The sequence below is a fragment of the Carcharhinus amblyrhynchos genome, chromosome 23 (assembly GCF_965287045.1).
Source record: "Carcharhinus amblyrhynchos chromosome 23, sCarAmb.v2.hapA, whole genome shotgun sequence".
NCBI classification, from domain to species: Eukaryota; Metazoa; Chordata; class Chondrichthyes; order Carcharhiniformes; family Carcharhinidae; genus Carcharhinus; species Carcharhinus amblyrhynchos.
Window position 1 is genome coordinate 47,379,901 of NC_137346.1, and position 25,532 is coordinate 47,405,432.

The window sequence follows — 25,532 nt, forward strand, 5'->3', positions numbered from 1 at the left end:
TATAGACCACCCAATAGTCAGTGAGAATTGGAGGAGCAAATCAGCAGAGAGATAGCTGACAACTGCAAGAAACAAAGTTGTGATAGTAGGGGATTTTAATTTTCTACCTATAGATTGGGAGTCGCATAGTGTTAAAGGTTTAGACGGGGTAGAGTTTGTAAAATGTGTTCAGGAGAACTTTCTACATCAGTATATAGAGGTGCCAACGAGAGAGGATGCGATATTGGATTTCCTATTGGGAAATGAGTTAGGGCAGGTGATGGATGTGAGTGTGAGGGAACACTTTGGATCCAGTGATCATAATGCCATTAGTTTCAACCTGATCATGGATAAGGATAGATCTGGTCCTCGGGTTGAAGTTCTGAACTGGAAAAAGGCCAAATTTGATGAAATCAGAAGGGATCTGGGAAGTGTGGATTGGCACAGGCTGTTCTCTGGTAAGGATGGAAATGGAAAGTGGGAGGCCTTCAAAGGAGAAATTTTGAGAGTGCAGAGTTTGTATGTTCCTGTCAGGATTAAAGGGAAAGTAAATAGGAATAAGGAACCTTGGTTCGAGGGAGATTGTAATACTGATTAAGAGGAAGAGAGAGTTGTATGAAATGTACAGGCAGCAAGGAACAGATCAGATGCTCGAGGAGTATAAAAAGTGCAAGAAGCTACTTAAGCGGGAAATCAGGAGGGCTAAAAGAAGACATGAGGTTGCTTTGGCAGACAGAGTGAAGGAAAATCCAAAGAGTTTCTATAGGTAGGTAAGGAGCAAAAGGATAGTGAGGGATAAAATTGGTCCTCTTGAAGACCAGAGTGGTAGACTGTATGGAGCCAAAAGAGATGGGGGAGATAATAAATGGGTTTTTTGCTATTTATTTACTGAGGAAACGGGCATGGAGTCTACGGAAATCAGGCAAACAGGTAGGGAGGTCATGGAACCTTTACAGATTAAAGAGGAGGTGGTGCTGGCTGTCTTGAGGCAAATCAGAGTGGATAAATCCCCAGGACCAGACAGGGTATTCCCATGGACCTTGAGGGAGGCTAGTGTTGAACTTGCAGGGACCCTGGCAGACACATTTAAAACGTCAATATTCACAGGGGAGTTGCCAGATGATTGGAGGGTGGCTCATGTTGTTCCGTTGTTTAAAAAAGGTTCCAAAGGAAATCCAGGAAATTATAGGCCAGTAAGTTTGACATCAGTGGTGGGCAAGTTATTGGAAGTTGTGATAAGGGATAGGATCTACAAATATTTGGACAGGGACTTATTAGGAAGAGTCAACATGGCTTTGTGCGTGGTAGGTCATGTTTGACCAATCTATGAGAGTTTTTCGAGGAGGTTAGCAGGAAAGTGGATGAAGGGAAGGCGGTGGATGTTGTTTACCTGGATTTCAGCAAGGCCTTTGATAAGGTTCCTCATGGGAGGTTAGTTAGGAAGGTTCAGTTGCTAGGTATACATGGGGAGGTAGTAAATTGGATTAGACACTGGCTTAATGGAAGAATGATGTGGGTATGCCGGCGTTGGACTGGCGTATCTGTCGCACTATCTGTAACCCCCATGACTTGCCTGGGTTTGCAAAACCTCACTTACTGTACTGTCTGGAGACAATACACATCTCTGTAACCTGTGATCAGTGCTCCTTCCACTCACATTGTCAGCCACTTCAGGTCTTGAACAGCAGGTTAGGTGTAAGGATTCGCATTCTAACCTCTAAACTGTCTGTGCTTTATATGCTCTGTCTGAGGCCAGAACTCTCCATTCACCTGACGAAGGGGCTAACCCCGAAAGCTTGAGAGTCTATTATCAAATAAATCGGTTGGACTAAAACCTGGTATTGTCAGACTTTGAATGGAAGAAGCCAGAGAGTGGTTGTGGAGGATTGCTTCTCTGAGTGGAGGCCTGTGTCGAGTGGTGTACCACAGGGATTAGTGCTGGGTCCATTGTTGTTTGTCGTTTATATCAATGATCTGGATGATAAATGTGGTAAATTGGATCAGCAAATTTACTGATGATACAAAGATTGGAGGTGTGGTGGACAGTGAGGAAGGATTTCAAAGCTTGCAGAGGGATTTGGACCAACTAGAAAAATGGGCTGAAAAATGGCAGATGGAATTTAACGCAGACAAGTGTGAGGTATTGCACTTTGGAAGGACAAAAGTGGGTTAGTGTTGTTTTTTTTTAAAAGCTGGTCGGCGCAACATCGTGGGCCGAAGGGCCTGTTCTGCGCTGTAATGTTCTATGTTCTAAACCAAAGTAGAACGTACAGGGTAAATGGTAGGACTCTGAAGAGTGCAGTTAAACAGAGGGATCTGGGAATAAAGGTACAGAATTCCCTAAAAGTGACATCACAGGTGGATAGGGTGGTAAAGAGTGCTTTTGGTACATTGGCCTTTATAAATCGGAGTATCGAGTATAAAAGTTGGAGTATTATGGTAAGGTTATATAAGGCATTGGTGAGGCTGAATTTAGAGTATTGTGTACAGTTTTGGTCACCTAGTTACAGGAAGGATGTAAATAAGGTTGAAAGAGTGCAGAGAAGGTTCACAAGGATGTTGCCGGGTCTTGAGAAGCTGAGTCACAGAGAGAGATTGAATAGGTTAGGACTTTATTCCCTGGAGCGTAGAAGAATGAGGAGAGATTTGATAGAGGTGTATAAGATTTTGATGGGTATAGATAGAGTGAATGCAAGCAGGCTTTTTCCACTGAGGCTAGGGGAGAAAAAAACCAGAGGGCATGGGTTAAGGGTGAAAGGAGAAAAGTTTAAAGGGAATATTAGGGGGGGGATTCTTCACACAGAGAGTGGTGGGAGTGTGGAATGAGCTGCCAGATAAAGTGGTAAATGCGGAGTCATTTTTAACATTTAAGAAACACTTGGACAGGTTCGTGGATGAGAGGGGTGTGGAGGGATATGGTCCAAGTGCAGGTCAGTGGGACGAGGCAAAAAAATGGTTCGGCACAGACCAGAAGGGCCAAAAGGCCTGTTTCTGAGCTGTAATTTTCCTATGGTTCTATCCACTATTTCAAGAGCCACATCCTTAAGTACTCTGGGATGAAGATTATCAGGCCCTGGGGATTTATCCATGTACAATCCCATTAATCTTCTCAACACCACTTCTCTACTAATACTGATCTCCCTCAGTTCTTCCCTCTCACTAAATCTTGCATTCTCCAACATTTCTGGTACCTGTTTGTGTTCTCTTCTGTGAAGACAGAACCAAAGTATGTATTCAGTTGCTCAGCCATTTCTTTGTGCCCCTATTATACATTCCCCCATTTCTGTCTGTAGGGAACCTAAATTTGTCTTCAGCAATCTCTTTCGCTTCACGTACCTATAGAAACTCTTAGTGTCAGTCTTTAAGTTCCCTGCCTCTTACTTTCGTACTGTATTTTCCCCTTCTTAATCAATCCCTTGGTCCTTCTTTGCGGAATTCTAAACTGCTCCCAATCCTCAGACCGATTATTTTTCTTGGCCAATCTGTATGCTTAATCCTTAGATCAGATACTCTCTCTAATTTCCTTTGGAAGGTATGGATTGGCCCTCTTACCCATTTTGTTTTTGTGTCAGACAGGAATAAACAGTTGCTGCAGTTCCCCCATGCGTTCCTTGAATGTTTCCATTGCCTATTCACTGTCATTGCTTTAAGTAACTCTCCCCAGTCTATCAAGGCCAACTCACACCTCATATCCTCACAGTTTCCTTTACTAAGATTCAGCACTCTAGTCTCTGAATCAACTACTTCACTTTCCATCTTGATTAAAAAATTCTATCACGTTATGGTCTCTCACCCCAAGAAGTCTCGTACAGATAGATCGGCAACGATTCCTTTCTCATTACACAGTGTCCAGTCTAAGGTGGTCTGCTCTCTAGGTGATTCCTCCACATATTAATCAAGAAAATCATCTCATGTACACTTCAGGAATTCCTCCTGCACAGCATTGTGGCTAATTTGATTCACCCAATCTAAGTGCAGATTAAAATCATCCATGATCAGCGATAGCCCCTTATCGCATGCATTTCTAATTTCATGTTTAATGCCATTTCAACATCACCACTGCAGTTTGGGGTCTCTCTATGACACCCACTAATGTTTTTAGCCCCTTGATATTTCTCAACTCTACCCATACAGACTCCACATTGTCAGAGCCAATATCCTTTCTCAGGACTGTGTTAATTTTCTCTTTAATCAGCAGTGCTACTCCATCACCTTTTCCTTTATGCCTGTCCTTTCTAAATACTGAATACCCTAGGATTTTCAATTCCCATCCCCTAGTCACCCTGCAGCCATATCTCTGTAATCCCAATTATATTGTACTTGACCAGCCTTGTTAGAATTCCCAAAGTACATTACCTTAAACTTTTCAGGATTATTTTCCATTTGCAGTGTTCTGCCCATCTAGCTAAAGATTTAAAGTTTATTTATTGGTGTCACAAGTATGCTTACACTAACACTGTGAAGTTACTGTGAAAATCCCCTAGTCCCCACACTCCAGCACCTGTTTGGATACACTGAGGGAGAATTTAGAATGACCAATGCACCTAACCAGAAAGTCTTTCAGACTGTGGGAGGAAACCAGAGCATCCGGAAGAAACCCACCCAGACACAGGGAGAACGTGCAACCTCCTCAAAGACCCAAGCCAGCAATCAAACCTGGATCCTTGGCATTGTAATGCCACTGTACCGCCCTGTTGATATTGTCCTGTAATCTAAGGCTTTGATCCTCAGCATTTACCACATTATCAGTTTTTGTGGCCTCTACAAACTTACTTACATTCACATCCAAATCATTAAGGTACAATATAAACAAGGGACTCAGCACTGATCCCTGTGGAACACAATTTGACACAGGCATCCAGCCATAAAAAGAACCTTCAACCATCACCCTCTGCCTCCTGCCACAAAGCCCATTTTGGATCCAGTTTGCCAAATTGCCCTGGATCCTATGGGCTCTTACCTTCTTCATCAGCCTCCCACGTGGGACGTTGTCAACAGCCTTATTGAAATCCAAGTAGACTACATCAACTGCACTACCCTCAGCTAAATACCTCCTTGAAAATTCAATCAAATTTGTAAGACATGATTTCCCTTTGACAAAACCATGCTGCCTAACCTTGATTAATCCTTATCTCCCCAACTGGATTTTAATTCCATCCCTCAGAATTTTTTTCAATAGTTTCCCTGCAGGTGAAGTTAGTCACTGGCCCATAATTTGCTGTTTTTTCCCTACTTCCCATCCTGACTAATGGTAGCACATCAGCTGTCCTCCACTCATCTAGCACTCTCCTGTGACCAGAGAAGATCTGAAAATGATTGAGTATTATTTCTTTATTGTCTTTCTTCATTTTTCTTCCCACTCTTTTCTCTACTTTTCTCCCTCTTTGCTTCTCCTTTTCTAAATCTTATCTCTGTCCCATCCATTTTCCTCCCCCTCCCCTGCCCATCATTTTCATGCTGTTTGGCCACTCACACCTTCATTCTCTCTGTGGACAGCTATTAACTGATTTCCCAGGTTTCTGTTGCAAGACTCATCTTTCATTCCTTCACCCTGCGGTATAAATATCACCTACTTTCTATGCCTTTTAACTTTGACAAAACGTCATCTGGACTCAAAACATCAGCTCTTTTCTCTCTTTACAGATGCTGCCAGACTTGCTGAGATTTTCCAGCATTTTCCCTTTGGGTTTGAAAATTATTGTAAGAAGTCTCACACCACCAGGTTTAAGTCCAACCAGTTTATTTGATAGTAATCCCACAAGCTTTCGGAAATGGAGTTCCTTTGTCAGGTGTGTGGAAGGTTCTGATCAGAGAAAGGCATGTAAAGACTCACACAGTTTCTCTGATCAGAACCTTCCACACACCTGATGAAGGAACACTGTTTCCGAAAGCTTACTACGAAATAAACTGGTTGGACTTTAACCTGGTGCTGAGAGACTTCTTACTGTGTTTACCCCAGTCCAATCTCCACCCTTGCCTCACTCAGCAGTCTGGAAGACATCCCATCTGGAGCAGGGGATTAGTACCATGTTAGTCCCGCTAAAACCATCCTCCTCTCAGTGTGAAGCTGTCAGAGTCACAATGCCTATGGTTTCTGTACCCACATTACCCTCCTCCAGAGTGAATATAGATGCAAAGTATTCATTTAAAACATCACCAAAGTCACTTAGCTCCACAAAGAAATTACCACATGATTCCCTAATGGACCCGACTCTTTCCCTGGTCACCTCCTGCCTTTCCAGAACACCTGGAGCTTCCCTCCCAGATGTTGCTGACAGGAAGGCAGCTCACTCGGAAGTTCATTGACCAACTTCCGCATTCAGACAATAGAGGAGCTCTGATTGGCTGGGGGACGAGCGTCCTTCCGGTCCTCAGCATGAAGACCGGGGGAGGGGCGGCCACCTCGCTGCACATGCGCAGCTGTCCCCTCTCCCTTGGACATGCGCAGCCCCGGGCCGTGGGGGGGAGGCCACCGAGCGGCTTCTCGCTCTGGCCGGAGCCCGTCAGCCGGTTGCCCTGGAAACCCGGGCCCGGGGAGGGGGAGGGGGAGGGAACTGGTGGGGGCGGGGCTCCCGGGTCCGCGCGTCGGAACCCGGAGACGTCACGGCGGGGCAGAGTGATTCCTATTGGCTGATCCGGACAGGGCTCTATTGTGACGTCACAAGGCGGAAGTTGTCAATGAGCTTCAGAGTAAAACCTCCTCCTCTGGGCAACATCTGGGAGGGAATCAGTGTTTCCCCCTTTCCATTTCTATTCTCATTCTGGGGGAAACTGGGGACCTGCAGCAACTGAAGGGAAAGGAAGTGAATCCAGGGAGGGAGCAGACTCTGGAAAGGTTGGCCCAGGTCTCTCTCTCTCTCTCTGAAAGACATTGACAGCCTTTGCTCCCTCAGCCTGACACATTTATTGGTCTGGATAAAAGGATGGGCTCTTTTCGAATGTTCACAATTAAAGGGCTGGTTTCCCCAGGGGGTGGCTGACATTTACCGGGACAGTAAATTAATACAGGACAGAGATATGTCTGGTGTTGTTATATGGTAGAGATTACATATTAGAGATTAAATAATTAGATGTATTAATTATAAATCTGTCATAAAATAATTTCTTATTTCTCATTTTGTAATATAAATACTGTTGCTACTTCATATATTTCCAGTTATAGAGTCATGACAAAACAGAAGAGTCCATTCAGTGACTCGAGTTCATGCTGACTCTGTCGAACAATCAAATCAGTCCCATTCCTCTCTATATCCCCATTCTCTCTATATCCCTGCAAGTTCCCCTCACAGTGCCAGGGACACAGGTTCGATTCCTGGCTTGGGTCATTGTGTGGAGTTTGCACGTTCTCTCCGTATCTGCATGGGTTTCCTCTGGATGCTCCGGTTTCCTCCCACAGTCCGAAGGACGTGCTGGTTTGATGCATTGACCCAAACAGGCGCTGTAGTGTGGCAACTAGAGGATTCTCACAGTAACTTCATTGCAATGTTAATGTAAGCCTTATTTCTGACCAATAAATAAACTTTATTTTACTTCCTACAACTCAACAAAGTTATTGTGCAAATGTACTTCTCCACTTCCACCATCAGCTTACAGAATGATGTCTGAAGTTCTTCCTCATACACCCCACTCTATCTCTAATTAAGATATACTTAACTCTCAATTAAACATTTCTTTGCAGCTAAATTTGCATCTGGAAAGACATATGTACATTTACAAATACCTCCCATTACCAATTTTCAGTGTCTGTCTCCTGGACCTTGTTTTGGTGAATCAGGATAAATCATTACTTCTGGACAATTGGGAAACTGAATATTAGATACAGCAGAGTCAGAATGGAGGGAGAGGAAAGTATATACCATAGAAACTAGAATTGTCTGTTCTAAATTTCCATCCTGTACTGACACTTTTGTAAACTCCTTTTACAGAATATCAGAAGATGAGGATTTACAGACAGAAATCTCAAATCAAGCATCATAGAACATAGAACATAGAACATTACACCGCAGAACAGGCCCTTCGGCCCACGATGTTGCGCCAACCAGTTACAAAACAATGACCCACTAACCTAAACCAATCCCTTTTCGTCCATAAACCTATCCACGGATCTCTTAAACGCCCCCAGACTAGGCGCATTTACAACTGCAGCAGGCAGGGCATTCCAATCCCTCACCACCCTCTGGGTAAAGAACCTACCCCTGACATCCGTCCTATAACTACCCCCCCTTAATTTAAAGCCATGCCCCCTCGTGCTAGATTTCTCCATCCGAGGAAAAAGGCTATCACTATCCACCCTATCTAAACCTCTAATCATCTTATATGTTTCAATAAGATCCCCTCTTAGCCGCCTTCTTTCCAGCGAAAACAACCCCAAATCCCTCAGTCTCTCCTCATAGGACCTCCCCTCCATACCAGGCAACATCCTGGTAAACCTCCTCTGCACCCTCTCCAAAGCCTCCACATCCTTCCTGTAATGTGGGGACCAGAACTGCACACAGTACTCCAAGTGCGGCCGCACCAGAGTTGTGTACAGTTGCAACATGACGCTGCGACTCCTAAATTCAATCCCCCTACCAATAAACGCCAAGACACCGTATGCCTTCTTAACAACCTTATCTACTTGATTCCCAACTTTCAGGGATCTATGTACACATACACCTAGATCCCTCTGCTCCTCCACACTATTCAAAGTCCTCCCGTTAGCCCTATACTCGACACATCTGTTATTCCTACCAAAGTGAATTACCTCACACTTCTCCGCATTAAACTCCATCCGCCACCTCTCGGCCCAGCTCTGCAACCTGTCTAAGTCTTCCTGCAAACTATGACACCCTTCATCACAATCTACCACACCTCCGACTTTGGTGTCATCAGCAAATTTACTAATCCACCCAACTATACCCTCATCCAGATCATTAATAAAAATTACAAACAGCAGTGGCCCCAAAACAGATCCCTGAGGCACACCACTCGTAACCGAACTCCATGATGAATATTTACCATCAACCACCACCCTCTGTCTCCTATCCGCTAGCCAATTCCTGATCCAATTCCCTAGATCACCCCCAATCCCATACATCTGCATTTTCTGCAGAAGCCTACCATGGTGAACCTTATCAAATGCCTTACTAAAATCCATATACACCACGTCCACTGCCTTACCCCCATCTACCTCTTTGGTCACTTTCTCAAAAAACTCAATAAGGTTAGTAAGGCACGACCTACCCGCTACAAAACCATGCTGACTATCTCCAATCAATTCATTACTCTCCAAATAACTATAAATCCTATCCCTAATAATTTTTTCTAAAACCTTGCCCACAACAGAAGTGAGACTCACCGGTCTATAATTCCTGGGGAAGTCTCTGTTCCCCTTCTTAAACAATGGGACAACATTCGCTAACCTCCAATCTTCCGGTACTATACCAGAGGCCAACGACGACCTGAAGATCAGAGCCAGAGGCTCTGCAATCACTTCTCTTGCCTCCCAGAGAATCCTGGGGTAAATCCCATCCGGACCAGGGGACTTATCTATTTTCAGACCCTCCAGAATATCCAGCACATCCTCCTTATCAACTGTAACACTGTCAATTCTACTCCCCTGCAACCCAGTGTCCTCCTCAGCTATATCCATGTCCTCCTGCGTGAACACCGAAGAGAAATATTGGTTCAATGCCTCTCCAATCTCCTCCGGTTCCACACATAACTTCCCTCTGCTGTCTATAACTGGCCCTAATCTTGCCCTAACCAACCTTCTGTTCTTGACATACCTATAGAACGCCTTAGGATTCTCCTTAAACCTATCAGCCAAAGTTTTCTCATGTCCTCTTTTAGCCCTTCTTAGCTCACTCTTCAACTCCCTCCTAGCCAATCTAAAGCTCTCTAGTGCACTACCCGAGTGCTCACGTCTCATCCGAACATAAGCCTCCTTTTTCTTTTTAACCAATGAATCAACTTTTTTGGTGCACCACGGTTCCCTAGCCCTACCAATTCCTCCTTGCCTGACAGGGACATACCTATCACAGACTCGCAGTAGCTGCTCCTTGAAAAAACTCCACATTTCGGACGTTCCCAGTCCCTGTAATTTCCTAGTCCAACCTATGCTTCCTAATTCTCTCCTAATAGCCTCATAATTACCCTTCCCCCAGCTAAAACCACTGGCCCGAGGTTCATGCCTATCCCTTTCCATCACTAAGGTGAACGTAACCGAATTGTGGTCATGTCAACATCTGACAGTCACTCAATTCACCAGGACCTGAGTGTCATCGGCCTTTATCTAGAAGGAGGTGTCTTTCTCTGTTCTGTCTTCTGCAGAAGATTTTAAACATCAGTGTGGCTGTGAAAGCACCGAGACACAAACACACACCCAAGTGAGTGTGTTCCAGCTTTAATAGTAACAGTTTTAAAAAACAATTCCCTTTGGAGCCAGGACAGACCCTACCCGTGTTGAGTGTGTGAAAACCTCATTTGATTCTTCAACATGGAGAGGCAAAGGGCCATGGGGAAACCGTGGAAATGTGATGAATGTGAGAAGGGATTCATATCCCCATCGATATTGGAAATTCATCGACACAGTCACACTGGGGAGAGGCCGTTCACCTGCTGTGTGTGTGGGAAGGGATTCAGAAATTCATCCAACCTGCACGCACACCAGAGACTTCACAGTGTGGAGAGGCCGTTCACCTGCACTGAATGTGGGAAGGGTTTCAAACGTGCATCCACTCTGCAGGATCACCAGCTAGTTCACACCGGAGAGAAGCCATTTACCTGCCCTATCTGTGGGAAGAGATTTACTCAGATATCTAATTTACGGAGACACCAACGAGTTCACACCGGAGAGAGGCCATTTACCTGCTCTGATTGTGGGAATGGATTCAGGGATTTATCCACCCTGCTGAATCACAAGCGAGTTCACACTGGGGAGAGGCCATTCACTTGCTCTAACTGTGGGAAGGAATTTGCTCAGTTATCCAGTCTGCAGACACACCAGCAAGGTCACACTGAGGAGAGACAATACAGCTGCTCTCATTGCACAAAGAGGTTTAGATGGTCATCCAGCCTACAGAGACACCAGCGAATTCACACCGGGGAGAGGCCATTCATCTGCACTGAGTGTGACAAGGGGTTCAGACATTCAAATACCCTGAAAATTCACCAGCGAGTTCACACTGGGGAGAGGCCATTCACTTGCTCTCAGTGTGGGAAGGGATTCACTCATTCATCCCATCTACAGAGACACCAGCGAGTTCACAAGTGATGACAGGGGTTGGATTCTGCTGTTAATCACATCCGGGACTGAACCATGTTCATTCTGACAGTGGGTGAAGTGGGAGGGTCGGAGAGTTTCTTTCTGCTGGACTGGCCGGTCTCACAACTCTGCTTCCAGTGGGCTGATGCTCTTTGAGCCTGGGAGAGCACATTTCCACTGAAATCATCCACAGAAGCTGATGAACATTTATTTTACCCTAGACAGTAAATAGTGTTTTTCCTATCACCACAGATAGACCTAAAATAAATGCAGAAAGAACTGGCAAAATGCAGCAGGTCTGGCAGCATCTGTAGAGAAAAATGTCCTGGAATAAAAGGCAAAGGGAGAGGTATTGTAGTAAAGAAACAAAGTATTGGTGCAGAGTAAGTGTGAATGGCAGAATAAAGGACAGCTTTGGAAAAAAAACATGAAAACAAGATGCAGATTCGCACTCAGCAAGAAAATCAAAACGGACGAGAGAGTTCAGGGTGTGAAGTTGTTGAACTCAATGTTAAGTTCAGAAGGCTGTAAAGTGCTTCATTGGAAGATGAGGGGCTGTTTGTCCAGCTTGTGTTGGGCTTCTCCGGAACATTCCAGCAGGCCGAGGACAGAAATGTGAGTGTCAGAGTAAAGTGGTGAATCCGAATGGCAAACAAGCGGGAGGTCAGGGGTCATGCTTGTGGACTGGGTGGAGGTGTTCCACAAAGAGGGCAGGGAACAGGCTACAGATGGATTACAGAGAAACCATTTGGGTCCAGAACATTGTGAATATCCTTTTCCTCTGGTTGTCTTTGATCTGAAGTCATTTTCTGTTTGTTTTAGCCATGTTCTGTTTCATTAGTAAAAATATTCGATTTTTCTGGATTTTTCTTGATGAGATTGCTGCACTTTAGGGAAAGTGGGTGAGAGGGATTCGCAGGCTCTTTAACAGAGGAATCTCTGAGGTAATGGGCAAAGGGGCCAGAGAGGGAGATAAAATTTTATTTTTGACTCGGTGATGTTAGAAAATAGGGTTCAGGGAGTCAATTAACCCTTTCTCCCCTTTTCCCAAACTCTGAAATGATTCCCAGTGATAACTCTTATTGGTGACAGTGGTTAGATTTTATTCAGTATCAATAAGAGCTGACACAGGCTAATGTCTGAGCAGGAGTATCAAAGTACAGCAGCATTACCATTACACTCTGGGTAGAAGAACCATCTGCATGGAAATGCCCCCTGCTCTGCCCCCGATGCCACGGCACCAGTCAATGCAATCTGTAAAACCTCGACAAATCTCTGTGCTCGGAGAATCCCTTCTTATCATTTTTACATCACAAACTCTATGGAGACTGATTTCACCCAATCATTGCTGAGCTAACATCTGAACGGACCAATTACAAAACCTGTCATTGAACCATCTGTACCCACCCAAACCACGTCAAACTCTCCAACAATTGTCTCCCCCACACTCTGTCCCTGGTACAGGGAGTCAGCGTTCCCATTGCCAAACAGTCAAAACATGGTGACCTCAACACTCAGGTGTTGTGCAGAATTCAAGTCACTCTTGTTTTCTCTGTCCTCTGGGATCTGTTTATTTCCCAGCAAGTTGTCTGTTCTCAGCTCTGCTACATTTCTGCTGAAGTTTGGCCCCTTTTACACCTTTCAGATCAATAAAACACTTAGTCAGTGGAGACCCAAACCACAATTTCCCATCCTGTCACCTGTCAACCATCCTTACCCAGAGTGTAATCACAGCAGGAATAAAAACAGGAGAAGTGTAACAATCAAAATAAATGCACAGAATTTAATGTTCATTGAAGTCTGGATTCTTACAGTCCACAGCTTGAGGGGGAGGAGAACTTTCTCTCTCTGACCCCGCACTCAATTTCACTCCATTATTTTCCAGTTCTGTTCTAGCCCTGTCTGCAATAAAATCTACTCAATCTTTTCCTCTCCTGAAGGAACACTGTGAGTTCTAGGTTACTGTACACAAGGACAGATGCTTCAAACAACAGATCGAGCACGGATGTTAAAGATTCTCCAGCTCGCTCTTTAACCGATCCAACTTGTGAACAGTTCTTACTCACTGTTATTTAGAACATAAGAAATAGAAGCAGGAGTAGGCCATCTAGCCCCTCGAGCCTGCCCCGCCATTCAGTAAGATCATGGCTGATCTGAAGTGGATCAGTTCCACTTTCCCGCTTTCTCCCCATAACCCTTAATCCCCTTGCCTACCAAAAACCTATCTACCCATGTCTTAAATATATTTAGCGAGGCAGCCTCCACCACTTCAACGGGCAGAGAATTCCAGAGATTCACCACCCTTTGAATGAAGAAGTTCCTCCTCAACTCTGTTCTAAACTGCACCCCCTTTATCTTGAGGCTGTGCCCCCTAGTCCTACTGTCCTTTCTGAGCAGGAAGAACCTCTCCACCTCTACCCTATCCATCCCATTCATCATCTTATACGTCTCAATGAGATCTCCCCTCATTCTTCTAAACTCTAACGAGTACAAGCCTAGTTTATTCAGCCTCTCCTCATAGCTCAACCCCCTCAATTCCGGTATCAGCCTAGTGAACCTCCTCTGCACTCCCTCCAAGGCCAAAATATCCTTGCGTAAGTGCGGCGACCAAAACTGCACACAGTACTCCAGCTGCGGCCTCACCAGTGCCCTGTACAGTTGCAGCAAGACCTCCCTACTTTTATATTCAATCCCCCTCGCTATGAAGGCCAGCATCCCATTCACCTTCCTGACCACCTGCTGCACCTGCAGGCTGGGTTTTTGCGACTCATGCACAAGGACCCCGAGGTCCCTCTGCACCGTCGCCTGCTGCAGCTTTTTGCCCTGTAAGTAATAGTCCTTCCTACCATTATTCCTACCAAAGTGGATAACCTCACACTTGCCAACATTAAATTCCATTTGCCAGTTCCTGGCCCATTCGCCCAGCTTATCTAGATCCTTCTGCAGACTCTCCCCACCCTCCGCACAATTTGCCATTCCACCAATCTTGGTGTCATCAGCAAATTTCGACACCATACACTTGGTTCCCTCCTCCAGATCATTTATATAAATGGTAAAAAGCTGAGGCCCCAGCACCGACCCCTGGGCACTCCACTAGTCACCAACCGCCAATCTGAATAGCACCCGTTGATCCCCACTCTCTGCCTCCTATTTGACAGCCAATCCCCTATACACGCTAACATCCTACCCCCAACTCCATGCCCCCTGACCTTCTGCAATAATCTTTTGTGCAGCACCTTATCAAACGCCTTCTGAAAATCGAGAAACACCACATCCACTGGTTCCCCTCCATCCACCGCACCAGACACATCCTCATAGAACTCCAATAAATTCATCAGACACGACTTCCCCTTAACAAATCTATGCTGCGTCTACTCTATCAAACAATTCTTCTCAAGATGCCTCGCTATTTCCTCTTTGATGACGGATTCAAGCATTTTTCCTACAACAGACATTAAACTAACCGGCCTATAATTCCCTGCCTTTTGCCTGCTACCCTTTTCAAACAGCGGTGTAACATTAGCCGTCTTCCAATCTTCCGGCACTTCCCCGGAATCCAGTGAGGTTTGGAAAATAATCACTAAGGCATCCACTATCACCTCCGCCATTTCTTTCAGAACCCTTGGATGCATTCCATCCGGTCCTGGGGACTTGTCCACCATCAGTCCCTCTAGTCTGTCGAGCACTACCTCTCGTGACAATGATCTCATTCAGGCCCTCCACTCCTACCATCTTTCCATCGTTAACACCCGGCAAATTATTCACGTCCTCCTCCGTGAAGACCGAAGCAAAAAAGTTATTCAAGGCCTCAGCCATTTCCACATCCCCTACCACTGAGTCCCGCCTCTCATCCTCTAAGGGTCCAACATTCACCCTAGCCAGCCTCTTCCTCTTTATATATTTATAAAAACTCTTACTATCCTTTTTATATTTAGCGCTAGCCTAGATTCATAGTCTATCCTTCCTCTCTTTATCAACTTCTTCGTCATTCTTTGTTGATGTTAAAACCTCTCCCAATCCTCTTCTCGCCCACTACTTTTAGCCACTCTAAACGCATCAGCTTTTAATTTAATACTTTCCTTTATCTCCTTCGTTATCCACGGCTGATTATCTCTTCTTCTACTATCCTTCTTTACCATCGGAATAAATTTCTGCTGAGCACCAAGAAAGATCTCCTTAAAGATCCTCCACTGTTCCTCAGCAGACCTACCGACCAATCTGCACCCCCAATCTACATTCGCCAATTCCTCTCTCATTCTACCGTACTCCCCTCTGTTCAAACAAAGGACACATGTCCGGGAACCCACTTTCTCCTCCTCCATCTGCACCAGAAACTCCACCATACAATGATCACTCTTCCCAAGAGGATCCTTCACCACAAGGTCCCTAGTTCTACCTGCCTCATTACATAACACCAGATCCAAGATAGCTCGCTCCCTCGTCGGCTCCAACACACACTGTTCAAGGAAACTATCCCGGCAGCATTCCAAGAACTCCTCCTCAAGCCCACCGCGTCCAACATGGGTCGACCAATCAATATGTAGGTTGAAATCCCTCATAATTATTGCTGTTCCATTCCTGCATGCATCATTTATTTGCGCGTTAACAGCACGCCCCACCTCCAGATCATTATTCGGGGGCCTATAAACGACACCCACCAGCGTCTTCCTCCCTTTGCTGTTCCTAATCTTCACCCACAACGATTCCACGTTCTGCTCTTTGGCTCCTATATCATCCCTTACTACCACTCTGAATAGTGTGGATGAACAGAGGGATCTAGGTGTATGTGTACATAGATCCCTGAAAGTTGGGAATCAAGTAGATAAGGTTGTTAAGAAGGCATACGGTGTCTTGGTGTTTATTGGAAGGGGGATTGAATTTAGGAGTCGCAGTGTAATGTTGCAACTGTACAAAACTCTGGTGCGGCTGCACTTGGAGTACTGTGTGCAGTTCTGGTCCCCACATTATAGGAAGGATGTGGAGGCTTTGGAGAGGGTGCAGAGGAGGTTTACCAGGATGTTGCCTGGTATGGAGGGGAGGTCCTATGAGGAGAGACTGAGGGATTTGAGGTTGTTTTCGTTAGAAAGAAGGCGGCTAAGAGGGGACCTTATTGAAACATATAAGATGATTAGAGGTTTAGATAGGGTGGACAGTGATAGCCTTTTTCCTCGGATGGAGAAAGCTAGCACGAGGGGGCATAGCTTTAAATTAAGGGGTGGTAGTTATAGGACGGATGTCAGGGGTAGGTTCTTTACCCAGAGGGTGGTGAGGGATTGGAATGCCCTGCCTGCTGCAGTTGTAAATGCGCCTAGTTTGGGGGCGTTTAAGAGATCCGTAGATAGGTTTATGGATGGAAAGGGATTGGTTTAGGTTAGAGGGTCATTGCTTTTTAACTGGTCGGCGCAACATCGTGGGCCGAAGGGCCTGTTCTGCGCTGTAATGTTCTGTGTTGCTATCCTTAATCAGCAGAGCTACGCTCCCCCCCTTTTTCCTCCCGCCTATCCTTCCTAAACACTTGATACCCCTGGATATTCAGCTCCCAGTCCCTGTCACCTTGCAGCCACGTCTCTGTAATGGCCACCAGATCATATCCATTTGTGCTGATCTGCGCCACCAGCTCATCCACTTTATTCCGAATGCTTCGTGCATTCAGATAAAGCGCTTTCATCCCAGCCTTCACCTGGACCCCATTTGAAGGAATGCTACCAACTATACTCACGCCCCCTACTCCCTTTATTATTGGGACATCCTTGACCTCTTCCCTTACCTGTACCCTCTCTTTTACTTTAGACCCCATAATGTCACCTACCCTCGCACCCCGCCTCCCCCCCCCCCCCCCCCCTCCAATTAGTTTAAAGCCCTAACTACAGTCCTATCTACATGATTCGCCAGGACTCTGGTCCCAGCACGGTTCAGACCAACCCCATCCCACCTGAACAGGTCCCACCTACCCCAATACTGGTGCCAATGCCCCATAAATTCAAAACCATTCCTCCCACACCAATCCCTGAGCCACCCATTCACCTCTTTAATCCTATTTATCCTACGCCCATCTGCACTCAGTTCAGGTAGTAATCCAGAGATAACCACCTTGTCGGTTCTACTTTTTAATTCCATTCCCATCTTTTCATATTCCCTCCCCAGATCCTCAGTTCCCATTTTGCCTATGTCGTTGGCACCACAATGACCAGATTCTCACTCTCCCACTCCAGGTTCCTCTGCAGCCCAGATGCGACATCCCGGACCCGAGCACCAGGCAGACAACACACCCTTCTGTGCACTTTGTCATTGTGACAAAGGACAGTGTCAATACCCTTAACCCCACTATCCCCAATTACCACTACGTTCCTTTTCACCTTCTCTTTGTCTATGTCCTGTGTCTGCATCACTGTACCGTGTGCAGTTTGCTCACCAACCTCACCGCCCTCGTTCTCATCCACACTGGAAGCAAGAACCTCAAACCTGTTATGCAGATTGAGAGGCTGAGGCATTTGGTCCCCACCCTCCTTCCTCCGGTCCCCACCCTCCTTCCTCCTCTCCCCGCCCTCCTTCCTCCTCTCCCCTCCCTCCTTCCTCCTCTCTCCTCCCTCCTTCCTCCTCTCTCCTCCCTCCTTCCTCCTCTCCCCTCCCTCCTCTCCCCACCCTCCTTCCTCCTCTCCCCACCCTCCTTCCTCCTCTCCTCTCCCTCCTTCCTCCTCCCTCCTTCCTCCTCTCCCCTCCCTCCTCTCCCCTCCCTCCTTCCTCCTCTCCCCTCCCTCCTTTCCCCTCCCTCCTTCCTCCTCTCCCCACCCTCCTTCCTCCTCTCCCCTCCCTCCTCTCCCCACCCTCCTTCCTCCTCTCCCCACCCTCCTTCCTCCTCTCCCCACCCTCCTTCCTCCTCTCCCCTCCCTCCTTCCTCCTCTCTCCTCCCTCCTTCCTCCTCTCCCCTCCCTCCTTCCTCCTCTCTCCTCCCTCCTCTCTCCTCCCTCCTTCCTCCTCTCCCCTCCCTCCTTCCTCCTCTCTCCTCCCTCCTTCCTCCTCTCTCCTCCCTCCTTCCTCCTCTCCCCTCCCTCCTTCCTCCTCTCCCCACCCTCCTTCCTCCTCTCCCCTCCCTCCTTCCTCCTCTCCCCTCCCTCCTTCCTCCCCTCCTGTTCCTGACCCATGGAGTTAGCCAGTCTATGGGGGGTGGATGTCTCTTGCACCCCATTGACAATGTCACCCTCTCTCCCCCTGATGAGCCTCAGTGTCTGTAGCTCAGAGGCCAGCTCATCTACCTTGAGCTGGAGCTCCTCCAGCAACCAGCACTTACTGCAGACATGGTCACTGGGAAGGACCCTGGGGTCCACCAGCTCCCACATCATACAGAAACAGCACATCACATACCCCTCCATTATTGCCCCTTAGTAATTACTGAACACAGTTAAGTCAAACTTACCTGGCCCTTTTCTGCCAAGCCCTTTGATCCTAAGTCCTTGCAGCTCACTCAGCTTCCCTCTCACTCCGCTGCCTGCTCCGATGCTGCCCGCTGTCTACAGCGGGCCTCCTTTTAAACCTAGCGCGGTTTAAAAAAAAATCCCTTCTCAAATCCCCGCGACCCACTTCCTTTGTAGTTTTAAAGCTGTAAACGTTAATAAGCCCGCGAAAATGTTTTTAAAGGTAATCGCTTACCTTACTCAGTACTCCTACACTCCGCCTGCTCCAGCGAACAATTTCTCCCAAGCCCTTAATTATCCCAAGCTATATTATCCATTTTACTTTAATTTTCCTCACTTTGTGTCCATGTGCAGTGTGTTTAATTGGATCCTGATAGTTTTGAGCTCAGTTTCTCTCTGGAGTGCGTGTCGATGCCTTGATGGTGTCACAGTGTTGTCTCAATCCCCTGGCCACATTAACCATTTCATCTCCTGCTGTGTCTCCAGTAGCTGTGTGTGTTTGGGACTCGCTCTTCACTCCATCTCACCATGAATTTAGACTTGCTGTTTTTCACACGCAACAAATCACATCTGCACACTCACTGCGGTATCCCCAAATCATGTCACACATTCTTAACTCTCAGATGTACTGATGAAAAGATCAAAGTGAGTGTTTGTCTTCCTTATCTCTCCCTGTTGTGATGCTGATATTTCATGTAGTGCCCGAGCTTTCAAATGTGGATTTCTTTAAAACAAAGTTCATGGATGTTGGAGTGTTTCAGAGATCAGGTATTATGTTGGCTTTCACTGATTTACAACTCAACTAAATACAAACAACTCATGGAGAGAGTAATTCTGGTTGAAGACATACTTTATTGCCCAGGCCTGGTCCACGCACATAGCAGAACAATTTGGGACAGCCCAAACTATTTTAAATTGCATTGCTTCCAATATTACAATGATACAATTTTCAAAAATCATTTGCCCGCCCATTCTTCTCACCCAGCCAATCATGTGAGCCAATCGTGATTAGAATAGATCATTTACCTTGGCCAATAACATTTCACTCTCTGACAGCATAAGAATACGTAGATCCATAGAGTTCAAACGGTCTGTTCCACTGTCTCCTCACATCTCCTGATCAGAAAACTGTCCGAGCAGCTCTTTATCTGGAAACTCTACGCTCTTGTTCATTTAATTATCTGGGGGAGTTGTACTGTCTGGAGCCCACCCTGATGTGTGTTTTTTTTGCTACATTCAGTGGCTGTATTGTTTTCAAAAAATGTGGTGGTTCTTACATAGCTATATCCCATCAATGCTGAGTATCATTAGCCAAGGTGTATGTTTTAATACAGAATATTCAAAAATACAGACTTTTCAAAAATACATTTTAAATTCTCTTAACAGTGGTTATATGTATTTCTTGCAAACAGTACTCCAGGTACTTTGTGATTCTTCTATACGATATAAACTCGAAATAAACCTATTCTGACCTATTGGTCTTTTTGTCCCAGGTTCTCCTGAACCCCCTTCTAACAATGGACAAGAATGCAAATATCTCCCAGAGAAAATGATTAACTTATTCATCCAATCGACATATTCCAGAATTTCACCAGAATGAAGGTGGATTCCACATTGATATATTCCATTCAACCACACCCAAGGTGATTATTCCAATTCCTTTATTGTCCAGGACAATATATTCAAATGTCTTTAAAACTGAAATTAAATATTCTTGTTTGATTTCAGATATTAATATATTCTGTTAGTTTGTTCTTTATTGTTGACGTCAGGCAGGGTTTGTTCTCTTTGGAGCAAAAGGGGGATGTGGGGAGATTTGATTGAGGTGGAAAAGATTCTGACAGATTGAGATAAGGTGGACAAAGAAAAATTATTCCCACTAACTGATGGGACAAGGACGAGGGGGTCGCAGAGTTAAGATTCTCAGTAAGGGGAGGATGTGAGGAAGAATATTTTAATGCAAATGGGAGTGACCTGGAATTTGCTGCTTATGAGAGTGGAGGGTAGCACGGTAGCACAGTGGTTAGCACTGCTGTTTCATAGCGCCAGGGACACAGCGATTCCCGGCTTGAGTCACTGTCCGTGTGGAGTTTGCACGTTCTCCCCGTGTTGGCACGGATTTCCTCTGGATGCTCTGCTTTCCTCCCACAGTCTGAAAGACGTGCTGGTTAGGCAGTGTAGTGTGGCAACTCAGGAAATTTCACAGTAACTTCATTGCAGTGTTAATGTAAGCCTTATTTTTGACTAATAAATAAACTTTAACTTTACGGAAGTGGAGACAATAAACAATTACAAAAGGAAATTGGATGGGCATTTGGGGGTTCCAAACAGAAATACTGACTAAATATCTCTGACCTTCCTCACACCCTGTCACTCTGTGATCCTTGTGAAATTTGAAACCAGGTATTCGCAACAAGACTCAAAGAGCATCAGCCCACTGGAGGCTGAGACCGGCCAGTCCAGCAGAAAGTAACCCTCCAATCTTCCCCCATTAACGAACTGTGAGAATGAACAAAATAATCCAACCCCTGTAATCATTTGTGAACTTGTTGGTGTCCCAGTAGCTGGGATGAAACTCTCAATCCCTTCCCACACAGAGTAGGTGAACGCGCTGGTGTCTCCACAGGCTGCATGAATCACTGAACCCCTTCCCACACAGAGCAGGTGAATGGTTTCTCCCCAGAGTGAATGCGCTGATGTCTCAGCAGGTGGGCTAACTGAGTGAATCCTTTCCCACACTGAGAGCAAGTGAACGGCCTTTCCCCAGTGTGAACTCGCTGGTGTCTCTGTAGGTCGGAATACTGACTGAATCCTTTCCCACACTGAGAGCAGATGAATGGCCTCTCCCCTGTGTGAACTCGCTCATGTCTCTGCAGGTCAGATAACCGAGTGAATCCCTTCCCACACTGAGAGCAGGTGAATGGCCAATCCCCAGTGTGAATTCGCTGATGTATCCGCAGGTCAGATAACCGAGTGAATCCCTTCTCACACTGAGAGCAGGTGAATGGTCTCTCCCCAGTGTGAACTCGCTGGTGTGTCTGCAAGCTGGATAACCTAATGAATCCCTTCCCACACTGAGAGCAAGTGAACGGCCAGTCCCCAGTGTGAATTCGCTGGTGTATCTGCAGATCAGATAACCGAGTGAATGCCTTCCCACACTGAGTGCAGGTGAATGGTCTCTCCCCAGTGTGAACTCGCTGGTGTGTCCGCAGATTGGATAACTGATTGAATCCCTTCCCACACTGAGAGCAGGTGAACGGTCTCTCCCCAGTGTGAATTCGCTGATGTCTGTGCAGAGTGGATGAGAGAGTGAATCCCTTTCCACACTGAGAGCAGATGAATGGCCTCTCCCCTGTGTGAACTCGCTTGTGTGTCTGCAGGTGGGATAACCGAGTGAATCCCTCTCCACACTGAAAGCAGATGAATGGCCTCTCCCCAGTGTGGCTGCGCCGATGAGCTTCTAGCAGAGATGGGACTTTGTATTTCTTCCCACAGTCCGCACATTTCCATGGTTTCTCCATAGTGCAGATTTCCTTGCCTCTCTCTTTCTTGGACAATCAGTGGAAGCCTCATCCACACACACAACAGAAGTGAGATATTTATTCAGGCTGTGTAACTGGTTAAAAGTTCTTCAGTCAGTGCACTGGAACACTCTCACTCGAGTGTGGCAATGTGTTGGTGCTTTTCCAGTCACACTGATTTTTAAAGTCTTTTCAAATCGACAGACCAGACATTCATTTCTCTTTCGAGATTCAAAGGTCGATGATGCTCATGTCCTGAGGAATATGACTGTCAGATCCACATGTGATGTTTGAAATTTCAGCCTTTGATTCCTCTTCCAATGTCCTATAAAACAAGTTTATACAAGCCATCAGTGTCAGTACAGAATACAAATTCAGAACAGACAATTCTAGTTTCTATGGAATATTCTGTCCTCTCTCATTCCCCAAAAGCTGTAAATCTCCATCCCACACACTCTCCCTCCATTCTCACTCTGATGTATCTAATATTCACCCTCCCAATTCTCCTGAAGGTGTTGATTGACAGATCCATGCTCACTGTTTCCTGTCCTGGATGTGGAGCTGCTGGCGTTGGACTGGGGTAAACACAATAAGAAGTCTCACAACACGAAGTTAAAATCCAACAGGTTTATTTAGTAGCAAAAACCAATAGCTTTTGGAGCGTTCGCTATTTGTTCTCACTGGAATGACAGGGATAGACCTGATAGAAGTCGACAAGATTATGAGTGGTATGGACAGAGTGGATAATGAGATGCTCTTTCCCAGGGGAGAAAAGTCAATTACTGGGGAATGTAGGAGCAGTGAGCACTCTGAAAGCTGGTGTTACCAAATAAATCTGGTGGACTTTAACCTGGTGTTGTGAGACTTCTTACTGTGTCCTGTTTGGACAGAGTTGAAAATCTCCATGCAGGCTGCCAGACAGATATATGTCTATATGACTGGATTAAAAATGTACAGACTGGATTCCCTTCCTCTCCCTTCAGTTGCTGCAGGTCCCCCGGGTCTCCCCCAGAATGACGCTGCCCAAAGGAGGGGATTTCAGCCTGAAGCTGATTGACCAACTTCCGCATTGTGAGGTCACAATGAAGCCCGTGTTGCATCGGCCAATCCGAGTGTCTCTGCCCCGCGGTGACGTCTCCGGGTTCCAAAGCGGCATCCCGGCGCGCGGACACGGGAGCGGCCCCGGGACACGGGAGCGAGCCCGGACTCGGGAGGCGCGGATACGGGAGCGAGTCCGGGACACGGGAGCGAGCCCGGGCACGGGAGCGAGTCCGGGACACGGGAGGCGCGGATACGGGAGCGGCCCCGGAACACGGGAGCGAGCCCGGGACACGGGAGGCGCGGATACGGGAGCGGCCCCGGAACACGGGAGCGAGCCCGGGACACGGGAGGCGCGGATACGGGAGCGAGCCCGGGACACGGGAGGCGCGGATACGGGAGCGAGTCCGGGACACGGGAGCGAGCCCGGGACACGGGAGGCGCGGATACGGGAGCGAGCCCGGGACACGGGAGGCGCGGACACGGGAACGAGCCCGGACACGGGAACGGCCCCGAGACACGGGAGCGGCCCCGGGACACGGGAGGCGCGGACCCGGGAGCGGCCCCGGGACACGGGAGGCGCGGACACGGGAGCGAGCCCGGACCCGGGAGCGGCACTGGGCACCAGAGGCGCGGACCCAGACACCGGAGGCGCGGACACGGGAGCCTCACCCGTTCTCGCCGCTGTCCAGCTGAGGGCTCCGGACCCGCTGATCCGCCCCGAGCCGGGACTTGTCCACAGGAGCGGCGCGGCTGCGCATTGGACAGGAGAGCCACACCCTGACCTTCACACTGAGGTGTTGACCAATGGGGAGAGTTGGAGGACTAGAAGGACTCTGGTCCTCCAGCCAATCAGAGCTCCCCCATTGTGTGAATGCGGAAGTTAGACAATGGGCTTGTTCACCTGCCCAGTGAAGCTGCTGCTCAGCTCACAGCAGCAGGAAGGATGTGGGGGCTTTGGAAAGGGTACAGAAGAGATTTAACAGGATGTTGCCTGGTGTAGAGGGCATTAACTATGAGTAACTTGGTTTGTTCTCACTGGAGCGAAGGGAGAAACAACCTGATAGAAATCTACAAGATTATGAGTGGTGTGGACAGAGTGGAAAGTGAGATGCTCTTTCCCAGGGAGAAAAGTCAATTACTGCCGAACATAGGTTTAAGATGCTTGGGGAAAAGTTTAGAGGAGATGTGCAAGGCAAGTTTTTTACACAGTGGGTGGCGCATTTCTGGAATGTGCTGCCTGGAGGTGATGTAGAGATGCCAGCGTTGGACTGGGGTAAACACAGTAAGAAGTCTCACAACACCAGGTTTAAGTCTAACCAGTTTATTTGATAGTAATCCCACAAGCTTTCAGAAATGTTGTTCCTTTGTCAGGTGTGTGGAAGGTTCTGATCAGAGAAAGGCATATCAAGACACACACAGTTTACAGATTACTGATTAGAATGCAAGTCTTTGCAGCTAACCTGCTATTCAAGTCTTAAAGATGCAGACAATGTGAGTGGAGATAGCATTAGCATAGGTTAAAGAGATGTGTATTGTCTCCAGACAGGACAGTAAGTGAGATTTTACAAACCCAGGCAAGTCATGGGGGTTACAGATAGTGCAACATGAACCCCAGATCCTGGTTGAGGCCATCCTCGTGTGTGCGGAACTTGGCTATCAGCCCCTGCAGATGAGCAGGTTCAATAGCAGCATTTAAGGGCAACTAGACAAATACATGAATAGGATGAAAATGGAAGGATACGGATTCCGCCAGTGAGAATATAAGAACTAGGAGCAGGAGTGGGCCATTTGGCCCCTCGGGCCTGCACTGCCATTTAATAAGATCATGGCTGATCTTTTTGTGGACTCAGCTCCATTTACTTGGCTGCTCACCTTAAATTTTTGAACAATAAAGGAATTATCTATACTTGCCTTAAAAACATTTGATGAGGTCGCCTAAATTGCTTCACTAGGCAGGGAATTCCACAGATAATTTAGGCAGGCATTGTGATCAGCTCAGGTTTGGAGGGCCTGTTCCTGTGCTGTACTGTTCTTTGTTCTGTCTGAATAATGTTGAGCTTCAGACAGACTAAAACTTCTTCCTGTCTCCAACATCTGTGAGAAAAACACTTTATTTTCTCCCCCTTTCCATTTCTTTTTTTGTTTTGGGGATAAAATTGGGGACCTGCAGCAACTGAAGGGAAAGGAAGTGAATCCAGGAATTCACCTGATGAAGGAGCAGTGCTCTGAAAGCTCAGGACTAGAGGGCACGGCCTCAAGATAAGGGGGGGGGCAGTTTAGATCAGAGTTGAGGAGGAACTTCTTCACTCAAAGGGTGGTGAATCTCTGGAATTC

General features: G+C 46.8%; 2 protein-coding genes across 2 annotated transcripts in view; one reads left to right on the forward strand and one right to left on the reverse strand.

The window, feature by feature from the left end:
- LOC145357380 (uncharacterized) overlaps positions 1-25,232 on the reverse strand; it is a 37,205-nt gene extending 11,973 nt beyond the window's left edge. Inside the window, 6 exon segments of the mRNA XM_080210700.1 lie at positions 3,171-3,186; positions 4,753-4,810; positions 6,271-6,495; positions 21,230-21,293; positions 21,295-22,482; positions 23,868-25,232. Of these exon segments, the coding sequence (XP_080066826.1) occupies positions 3,171-3,186; positions 4,753-4,810; positions 6,271-6,495; positions 21,230-21,293; positions 21,295-22,157 (1,226 nt within the window). The 5' untranslated portion in view covers positions 22,158-22,482; positions 23,868-25,232.
- Positions 10,050-21,217, forward strand: LOC145357604 (uncharacterized). The gene is made up of 2 exons (XM_080211089.1): positions 10,050-11,839; positions 20,130-21,217. Exon 1 carries the CDS (start codon positions 10,457-10,459, stop codon positions 11,231-11,233), a length of 777 nt encoding a protein of 258 aa, XP_080067215.1. The 5' UTR covers positions 10,050-10,456; the 3' UTR covers positions 11,234-11,839; positions 20,130-21,217.
- Positions 25,233-25,532: the final 300 nt, after the last annotated feature.